Source organism: Notolepis coatsorum (assembly GCF_963971535.1).
Source record: "Notolepis coatsorum genome assembly, chromosome: 1".
In the NCBI taxonomy this organism is placed as follows: domain Eukaryota; kingdom Metazoa; phylum Chordata; class Actinopteri; order Aulopiformes; family Paralepididae; genus Notolepis; species Notolepis coatsorum.
In genome coordinates this window covers 53,034,851-53,046,182 of record NC_140165.1, presented here as the reverse complement: position 1 = coordinate 53,046,182, position 11,332 = coordinate 53,034,851, and the positions used below count along the sequence as shown (strand labels likewise).

At 43.9% G+C, this 11,332-nt stretch overlaps 1 protein-coding gene across 1 annotated transcript in view; it reads right to left on the bottom strand.

Annotated features, from left to right (window-relative positions):
• Window positions 1-11,332, bottom strand: part of ahr2 (aryl hydrocarbon receptor 2) — a 106,734-nt gene that overhangs the window by 83,743 nt on the left and 11,659 nt on the right. The window contains exon 2 of the mRNA XM_084332046.1: window positions 7,281-7,468. Within this exon, the coding sequence (XP_084188172.1) occupies window positions 7,281-7,468 (188 nt within the window). The remainder of the gene's footprint in view (window positions 1-7,280; window positions 7,469-11,332) is intronic.

Here is an 11,332-nt window from a genome sequence, read left to right as displayed (position 1 = left end):
ATTCAGCAAAGCAATGGTTGGCCATGTGGAAAAGTATGCTATTTTGGAGAGATGCGAGAATTTCGCCCATCCGTAATAAATTAAGAGGGAGGGAAGAAAAAAGGGGGGACTGGCCAGGAATACGACAAATAATGTTTGATATTTGAGCAGACGTGCAAAAAAAAAGAAAAAGAAATGCGAGTCGTCAACTTTTTCTGCATTTTGCCGCTGTGTGATTGAGTGAAAGTCCATATCTTTTTTGTCTTTCTTTCTGTTCTCTCTCTCTCTCTCTCTCTCTCTCTCTCTCTCTCTCTCTCTCTCCTGTGCTGCCATGTGAACTGCCCTCTGTGACTGTAATAACAAGCTGGAATCATGTTGCGTTTGTTTGATGGAGGAGGTGTGTGTGGGGGGGGGGGGGGGGGTAGGAAGGTGAAGTGTGTGTCTGTGTGTGTGTGTGTGTGGGGGGGGTAGCGGAGGAGGAAAAGACAGTTGGAGGAAAGGACCCGCAGAGGCCGCGAGGGCCTCCAGAGGAAGTGGGTGTGGCTGAAGAGGAAGTGGGTGTGGCTGAAGATGAAGTGGTGTGGCTGAAGAGGAAGTGGGTGTGGCTGAAGAGGAAAGGGGGGGGGTCAATATTCAAAAGTCTTTTGAAGGGGCACTTCACCAAAAACAATGCTGATTTATCTCACACACATCCAAAATCAACAATTATTGAGGGTAAACAAGTTGGAATACGGCGACCAGTGATGTCATCGGGGACATTGGATCATTGTGTTGTGTTGATTACAGCTCAATGAAATGATAAGGTAGCAGTCACTATAAGACACGGCATTGCTATGTTTTCAGCTACATCATTCCGTGGTGCTGTAATCAACACAACACAAGGATCCAATGACCTCCCGATGACATCACTGGTCGCCACATTCAAACTCGTTCAATCTTAACCCGTTCACTACCACACTACAGATGGTTAACCCTTTCACTACCACACTACAGAAGGTTAACCTTTCACTACCACACTACAGAAAGTTAACCTTTCACTACCACACTACAGATGGTTAACCCTTTCACTACCACTACAGACGGTTAACCTGTCACTACCACACTACAGACGGTTAACCTTTCACTACCACACTACAGAAGGTTAACCTTTCACTACCACACTACAGACGGTAAACCCTTTCACTACCACTACAGACGGTTAACCTTTCACTACCACACTACAGAAGGTTAACCTTTCACTACCACACTACAGACGGTTAACCTTTCACTACCACTACAGACGGTTAACCTGTCACTACCACACTACAGACGGTTAACCTTTCACTACCACACTACAGACGGTTAACCTGTCACTACCACACTACAGAAGGTTAACCTTTCACTACCACACTACAGACGGTTAACCTTTCACTACCACACTACAGAAGGTTAACCTTTCACTACCACACTACAGACGGTTAACCTTTCACTACCACTACAGACGGTTAACCTGTCACTACCACACTACAGACGGTTAACCTTTCACTACCACACTACAGACGGTTAACCTGTCACTACCACACTACAGACGGTTAACCTGTCACTACCACACTACAGACGGTTAACCTTTCACTACCACTACAGAAGTTAACCTTTCACTACCACACTACAGACGGTTAACCTTTCACTACCACACTACAGACGGTTAACCTTTCACTACCACTACAGAAGGTTAACCTTTCACTACCACACTACAGAAGGTTAACCTTTCACTACCACACTACAGAAGGTTAACCTTTCACTACCACACTACAGAAGGTTAACCCTTTCACTACCACACTACAGAACGGTTAACCTTTCACCACCACACTACAGACGGTTAACCCTTTCACAACGTTTGTTGAAGTTCCCCCTGAACGGGCGCTTCCAGTCCCGGCGCTCCAAAGTCCACCGCTGCGCCTCCGAAGAGAACCAGGTCCAAGGCCTCCGCTTTAATCTGGGGAGTGACTGTTCACTGAAACGAGAGGCGCTTTTTTGGCTCTCGGATGAATAATTATAGGTGTCAGCTGGAGAAAATGGGAGTTTTTTTTGGCAAAACCTCTGACGCGCCGAGCGGCCAGACGGGCGACACCGTGAAACAGGCGACGGTGAAGCGGAAGTGTTTCTCGTTAACCTTTCGTTCGGAATCACGGTTTACATTCCGGGGGTGTGGGGGGGCGGGGGGGGGGGGGGGCGTGGTCGTGTGCAGTCGTGACAAGTGGACTGAATACCGGCGCCCCCCCCCCCCCCCCGGCAGAGGGACGGCACGCCGGTATTCAGTCCACTTGTCGCGACTGCACACGACCACGCCCCCCCCCCCCCCCCCCCCCCCCCCACACACACCCCCGGAATGTAACCGTGATTCCGAACGAAAGGTTAACGTGTTTCGGGGGGGGGGGGGGGGGGGCATCCCCTCGACGGCGCTTTACAGGGAAATGTTCCGTTCCGCTTCACACCTCCCCCCCCCGTCGCTATGGCGACAGCATCCAACACACGCGGCGTGCCAAGAGGGGCCACGTCTCCCAAGGCCAGGAGTCGCTCAGCTTGTAGTAAAGCACCACCACCCCCCCTCCCTCCTCCACACACACCCCAAAAATAGGAAGCGCTTCTTTTGGGCCGTCTGCGGGCTTTACCCGGGCTCGTAAGCGAGGCCCCGCCGTCTGGTTCTAATTGCTGCTATTTTAGACAGGGGGACAACAATATGAGGAAGCCATTGTGGAACAGAGTCTCACCCGCCTCCCCCCCTGATACTAGAGGACATAAATAGGAGTGGAAGGAACATCCCGAACATTCCGATCAAATACAGGATACAATTTAAAATACTTCTCATCACATGTAAAGCCCTCAACAACCTTGCCCCTCCCTACCTGACCGACCTCCTCCACCGTCACACGCCCACGCGTCGCCTTAGGTCTGCTGATGCCAACCTCCTAACAACTCCCACGACCAAGCTCCGGACCTGGGGCGACAGGGCCTTTGCTGCTGCTGCCCCCTCCCTCTGGAATGCCCTCCCCAGCCATATCCGTGATGCAAACACCCTGGCTTGACATCTTTTAAATCAGCCCTCAAAACCCCCCTTTTCAATCTTGCTTTTGACCTCTAATTCTGTCGGTTTTATTTTATTTTATGTATTATTTTTGTTCTGTTTTTGTTTTGCCATAGTTTTGTTTCTTCTACCCATGTAAAGCGTCTTTGAGCATCTGGAAAAGCGCTGTATAAGATAGATGTATTGTTATTATTGTTATTATTATGAGCGGTACAAGGTACGAGGCTTTGGGGTTGGGATGGCCGATGAGATGGCGAGTTCAAATGATATTTACCCCCGACAGGAAAAGGAATCGAAATACAGTAGGTAGCGATGTGGCAGTGAATTGAAAATGGGGGACCCTGATGTAAACAAGACGAACGTCTTTCTCTGGTCTGCATCCCCTTAACAATTGTGTGTATTGAGCCGTACTGTATTGTACCCATTCTGCAATCTGTTAATAAAGTTTTCAATCAATCAATCAAGCGTCTTTGAGCATCTGGAAAAGCGCTATATAAAATAGATGTATTATTATTATATTATTATAATCAATCAATGATCAGATGCGTCTGTGAAAGTCTGTGTTTTTGCGACGACTGGTGTTAATGCTGTATATGATGTATACGAATTCTCACCACATACAGTATATACCTATCCACACCTGTCTGTATTTACCTGCACATAATCCTTTTATATAGCTGTCGATATCCCTTACCTACTCTTACTAGTTACACTGCTGGCCAGTATGACTGGCTACCATAGTGTATTTTTACCTGTATCACTGTACATATATTATATGTATTGTATTATATAGGGATGCTCGATATTGGCTTTTTTACCGATACCGATATACCGATATTGTCCAAATCTTAATTTCCGATACCGACATCAACCGATATCACATTTTAATGCCGATATCGGCCGATAATATCGGTAGGCCAATAATATCGGACATAATTTCTATAGAAATGTAAAAAAAATATTTATATATATTTGAAAACCGATACCAATATTTTCCGATATCACATTTTAATGCCGATATCGGCCGATAATATCGGTAGGCTGATAATATCGGACATCCCTAGTATTATACTACAATATGTATTATGTATTATACTACAACTCTGTACATACATCTGATTAGCACTAGACTCAGTAGTACAAATGTATATATGTTATACCCATCACCTGTACATTGTATATTACTATTGCACTTTACTGCTACATTTGCACTCTGGTTGGATGCCAAACTTGTACTATACTGAATAATGACAATTACATTTGAATCTAATCTAATCTAAGTCCAATCGCCGTCTGTTGGGTTTGTTTTCAAATAGAACCCGGCTGACGGGCTCGTGCGCTCGCTGGAAACAACCGACTTGCTCAGGGGCAGTGGCCCGTCCTCTCTGAACCTTCCTGTCCCGTCAAAGTCAAGTCAAGTCATTTATTTATAAAGCACGTTTAAAAACTCAAGAGCCAACCAAAGTACTGTACAGTCAAAGCATAAAATTCATAATACAAAAAATACAAAAAGGCACAGCAGGACAAGACTAGTATAGTCAGAGAATAGGACAACAGTAGGCCAACACACGGATAAAGTAGCACAAAGTACAATATAGCACACAGGGGACAGAGGAGCACAAGAAGAGATACAAGGGGGAGGGGGCAGGATACAATTGCACAGGAGTGTGTGAGTTAGGGTGTGGGAAAATCAGGGTTTATTGAAGGCTAGGGAGTAAAGTGAGTTTTTAGTCTGGACTTAAATGTCTCCAGCGAGGGGGCAGTCAAAGAGGATACAACTCTGATGGGAGACGGACTCATCATCGGCCCTGTCCGACAAACCCATGTTCCACATTAGGGGTGCACCGATGTATCGGTCGGGTATCGGTATCGGCCGATAAGTGCCTTGTTGACTGCAATCGGCCTATCGGTCGATAAGCTCGAATGTGCCGATGGCAGTAGCCAATAAATTCAGTCGCGTCCTGCCAACGGCGCCGCCCCCAGTCCCCCACACACACACACACACACAAGCTACTGCATCAAAGTTACTACTAAATATTCAACATTCTCTTTTGAGACTCCGCTTCAGACTCTTATCATTTGGCACTAAAAGCTAAACATTGTCACCAATATGGCTGTCCGCAACATGTCATTAATTGTGTACGCGAGGTGGTCGCTCAGTGACGACGCTAACATGAGCTAGGTTAGCTAGCATGAGCTACCGGGAGATAGAAGACTAACGTTACTGGTGAAAATGTGATTTACGTTGGAATACTCCTTTGCCAACTTGCTGTACTTTGCTTGCAGGTCTGCAGCCATTATTGCTGGATTATGAATAGCCCCAACTTTAGCCAACGTAACGTTATGGCTAAACCTTTAACGTTAGTTAACGCTAGCTTTCAGTTAGCTGTTCAATGCTATTAATAACACAACCAAGCGAACCCATCACAGCTCCCCGTCAACACCCCTCTCTCGGGAAGATGACATTTAAGAAATCTGCTGTTAAAATGACACAAACATTCGTTTTCTGGCATTAACGTTATATAGTTAGTGTTACACGTTCAACAACATCAGCATATTATTTACCCGAAGATAGCAAGCAAGCAAGCAAGCAAGCAAGCAAGCAAGGCATTACTCCGTTCATAGCTCAGTTCCATTCCGTTGCTCATTCCGTACCCAACTACCCATTCTGCAATCTGTTAATAAAGTTTTCAACCAGACAAATGTATAGAAAGGCTTTGTTTTATTATAACATTTGTTGCAGTAAAATCATTGTCTCGTTTGGTCATCCTGTGGAGCGATGGTCGGCGGGCAGCTAACGTATTAGCTACGTTAAGTTTGTTGTGCTCTCGCAAGCAGATCAATGGCGGCATGCCCGGAAGTAGAAAATGAATGAACGCTTGCTGATTGGTGGTAAGAACAGCAGGAGGTGGGTGCTAGCGGTGTGGCGTAATTGGCCGAATCGACTGTCAATCAAAATGGTTCTATTGCATTGGTTGAAAGCTCTGGCTGAGAGAATAGTATCCATCTGCAGGCCGCCAGACGATACTGGGAGAGGGATAGTGATACATGGCATGGTGGAATTAATACCATAAACATATTTCTTGATGTTTCCTTTTTTTAAGTAAGTAAAGAGGCCTACAAATACAAACATACACATACAAATATACAGTAGTTTCATTAAAAAAAAAAAAAAATTAATATTAAAAAAAGAAAAAATATTAAAAATAAATTACAAATACTTATTTTTTGCCACCAGTATCGGTATCTGTATCGGCCGATTGTGTTAGTTGAACAATCGGTATCGGTGGCCAATTTTCATATCGGTGCATCCCTATTCCACATTGAAAGATTACGGTATTAACCCTTTCACTACCACACTACAGAAGGTTAACGGAACTGTCTGTAGTGTGGTAGTGAAAGCGGGTTAACCTTCTGTAGTGTGGTGGTGAAAGTGTTAACCCTTTGTCGTGTGGCAGTGAAAGGGTTAACCTTCTGTATTGTCGCAGTGAAAGGGTTAACCGTTTGGTAGTGTGGTAGTGAAAGGCAATAAACATGGATGGACGGCCACAGCGGATCAGTTTGCCCGGGACTTAGTGTTGAGGAAGAGAGTTCTAGAACCCAGTTTCGCTCTCCTTACATTTTCGGGCCACTTGCCTCACAAACAGCCAAAATCCCAGATGACACTTTCAATTGGTAGATCAACCAACCACTCAAATTGTAGCCAACCCCTGTGCATACGCAATGCCGTTAATTCAAAAGGCTAATCTCCTTAAATAGGAGCCAACGACAAGGTTTTTGCATCCAAATGTTGCCCCAAGTCTCAACTACGACCGTGCGAAATCTGATTATTCTTTCTGTTTGGTACTTTTGAGGTTTTAATCGCTAGTGGGATTATTTTAAAACTGACTGATCATATTTGACTAAACTGAGTTTTTATTTAAAGGTCCCATATTGTAGTCCTTTTCAACAAGTAAAATTTGTCTATGAGGTCCCCTAAACACGATTATGCATTCTAGCAGCTTCTATACGCCCTCCCTTCTTGTTCTCCGTTTTTGTGTCTGTAACGAGCAAGCCACCTTATCGTACAAATACGATAATTATCGTACATTTTAGCAATGTTTCGCCATTACCATGCAGTCATCCATCAGTACATACGTATACAATACATTCTGGGACATAGGGCGACACGACGAGAGAGAGAGAGAGAGAGAGAGAGAGAGAGACGAGAGAAAGAGAGAGAGACGAGAGAACTCACCATGGAAGTAGCTCTTGACCTTCAGGTAGCCCACACTGAGACGCAGGACGGACAGCTTGTCCAGCCGGGCGCGGATGTCCTCTGAGAAGGGCAGCAGGCTGGTCAGCTTGTCCAGCTCGCCGTTCAGCCTGTCCCTGTGGCGCTTGGACGGGTTGGACTTGACGACATCGACAGGCGGAGGTTTGGGGCTGCGAGGAGAATGAAATTAATATTTTCTTTTAGGGCTGGGACTTTAATTAACTACAGAAAAATGTTTATGTTAAAAAAGAATTATACATTTTATCGCACGTCGCAGCACTTTGCTCTCGTCTGTCGGCTCCGGGCTGCATTTTCGCCCATCAACCAATACATAGTTGGAAAGTTTCATTTGCCGCCTTTTGATCGGCTCCCCCTCAACCTATTGCGTGCTTCGAGTCTTGAGTTACAAGACGAAACATCCGGCAAGCGTCATTTGACAAGCCGTTCGGACGAGGAAGTCCTTTGTTTTGTCTCGAGAGGTGAAATAAAGGCAGTGGACGGCCATTTTGGATAATCACACTGGATTATTGCGGTACACACATTACAAAAACTTTTGTGAAATAGAAATTTTTCGTGTGATTTTTATAAACTTTGGACCTGTATGACTATAAGATTTCAGGCTATGGAACCGTTATGTTTTCCAGCTCCTACCTCTCAGCTGGAAATTAAAAACAGGCATCTGGCAACCACTAAACAGAAATGTGAGTATAGTATACACAACTTTTACTTCAGTGTGTTCAAACCTCTGTTACTCTATTTCATTAGCACTCAAAATAATTTTTATTTATTGTGTAAGAAACTTCGGAATGTTACCTTTCAAAAGGTACTGTGCACTATATATATATTATTCCTAAAATTGCTGCACTTTGTTAAAAATTGCATTGATCTGACTGTTGGTCTGTGTAGTAGCTAATAAACAAGGTTTTGCTGCTTAAATGTATGTATTCACTCGTATACCAAAATCCATTTGAATTTAAACATGCTGCTTTTCGCATCAAATATTGATATGCGTTTAAAATGTGATTAATTTAGATTAATTAACTATAAAGTCTCTAATTAATTCGATTACATTTTTTAATCGAGTCCCACCACAAATGTTTTACATAATTTACAGCACATTTATTCTAGCACTTTATTCTAGCACTTTATTTTAGCGCGTGTGTTCTTATCAGGAGATGGTTACACACTACGTGGAACACTGGAGTATGTTTAAGATGTGTTACAAACATTACAAGTAGTTGAAAATAAATGGCAAAATTACAATTACTGCGTCACCTGTAAGTGCTAGGGACAAACATAGAGCCAAGAGTTGTTTTCTTCTTTCATGGTGGTGAAAACAGTTGTTTGTTAAAGGTGCAAACAAATGTATGTAGAGTATAAATACAAATAATTATAATAATAATATTATATTTAATAACAAAGGTGCAGAATAAAAGTATTACTTTTCCCCAAAGATTTATGAATTCATCATTTATAATATTTTGGCGGGATTCATATTTTTTTTGGAGTAAACGACACAGTAATCGAGAGTGAGAATGAGTTTGAATATGGCCACCAGTGATGTCGCTACTGTACATCATTTCACGGTGGTCAAACTAGAAGAATGTGTGGAAAACTGTTTCGAGTTTTTGGACTGGTGTGTGAGATTATGTGCAAAATAAATCACCATGGTCTTTTTGGTGAAGTGCCCCTTTAATGTCGACCCAGAGAACCCTGGCGCTAATCAGACCCAGACATGTCCTCCGGCCGCTGGGGAGGCAGGCAGGTCACCAGCGTGACGTCATCGCTTTTACAGGCCGCGTAAAAAAGGAAACGTGTTTGACTGTGGTGTACTGTCCCGTGACACACCAGGCATGTACACGGTACCGGCGTTCTGGTGACTAATACAAGGACTTGTAAAAGTATAAACGCATTGGTTGACTAACACGGTGAGGAGAGGCAGCCGTGATGACACACTGGCAGAGGAATACTGGAGGTATGGAACAAAACAACACTCGTCTTAACCCTGTCACTACCACACTACAGAAGGTTAACCCTGTCACTACCACACTACAGAATGTTAACCCTGTCACTACCACACTACAGAAGGTTAACCCTGTCACTACCACACTACAGAATGTTAACCCTGTCACTACCACACTACAGAAGGTTAACCCTGTCACTACCACACTACAGAATGTTAACCCTGTCACTACCACACTACAGAAGGTTAACCCTGTCACTACCACACTACAGAATGTTAACCCTGTCACTACCACACTACAGAAGGTTAACCCTGTCACTACCACACTACAGAATGTTAACCCTGTCACTACCACACTACAGAATGTTAACCCTGTCACTACCACACGACAGAAGGTTAACCATTTCACTACCACACGACAGAAGGTTAACCCTTTCACTACCACAATACAAAATGTTTACCCTTTCACTACCACACTACAGGTTAACCATGTCACTACCACACTACAGAAGGTTAACCCTTTCACTACCACACTTGTCTACAGGAGGTTAACCTTTCACTACCACACTACAGAAGGGTAACACTTTCACTACCACACTACAGCAGGTTAACCTTTCACTACCACACTACAGAAGGGTAACACTTTCACTACCACACTACAGCAGGTTAACCTTTCACTACCACACTACAGAAGGTTAACCCTTTCATAACCACACTACAGAAGATTAATCCTTGTACTACCACACAACAGAAGGTTAACCCTTTCACTACCACAATACAGAATGTTAACCCTTTCACTACCACACTACAGAAGGTTAACCATGTCACTACCACACTACAGAAGGTTAACCCTTTCACTACCACACTTGTCTACAGGAGGTTAACCTTTCACTACCACACTACAGTACACTTTCACTACCACACTACAGCAGGTTAACCTTTCACTACCACACTACAGAAGGTTAACCCTTTCATAACCACACTACAGAAGATTAATCCTTGTACTACCACACAACAGAAGGTTAACCCTTTCACTACCACAATACAGAATGTTAACCCTTTCACTACCACACTACAGAAGGTTAACCATGTCACTACCACTACAGAAGGTTAACCCTTTCACTACCACTACAGAAGGTTAACCCTTTCACTACCACACTACAGAGGGTTAACCCTTTCACTACCACACTACAGAATGTTAACGCTTTCACTAACACACTACAGAAGGTTAGGAAAGGGTTTTGACTATACCTTCATACCTTGTGACCGGTAGACTAGAGCAGCTAGTCACAGCAGTTGCAATGACAATTCACTCGACGTTTGCAGTGGTTGTTGCATAGTGTTTAATTGTACTGAGTTTTTCTCCACTTGCTCACGGACCTTGCCATATAGTTTGGGCATTTCAATCTGGCTAAGGAGGCTGAGAGGAGACTTGCTTTAGCACAGCAACGGGCTAACGTTAGCCGCTAAGCTAACGTGACTCCGCGGCACCAGTTTCATTAGTGAGGAAGGAGGGGGGTTATATTGACGAGACTTGACAACAGAGGTTCAAAGATAACTTCACATTTATTGGCTATTCGTTTCTTTATATCGCTTTATCCATCGGGCTGCTCTCGTTTCCAACTCTGTGTGTTGACAATGGGAGCATGTCTATGTTCCCCGGGTCCTATGTTCCCCGGGTTCTATGGTCCCCGCTCCCGCTGTCCGGGAGATTGAAATCTTCCAGGACACGGAGACCGGCCCCAGTATTTTCTAATGGAAACCCTGATGGAGACATTAACATTACGTTTTGTTTCATTTATGTGAATCGTTTATTTACAAGTGAACCAAACTTCTCCTCCATTGCAAACACCGCAACGCTCCCAGCTGTGACACACAATTTCACCCCTGTGCGCACTGACAGCTATGCATTCTCGGCTTCCCTCATGTTAAGGGTGGCCGGGGGGGACAAAAAGCCCCAGACAGTTTACTAATGATATATATATATATGGAGACATTATTAATGTCATTAACATTACGTTATCAAACATAGTATAAAAATTAATATTACTATTTATTTAACTGACGAGTG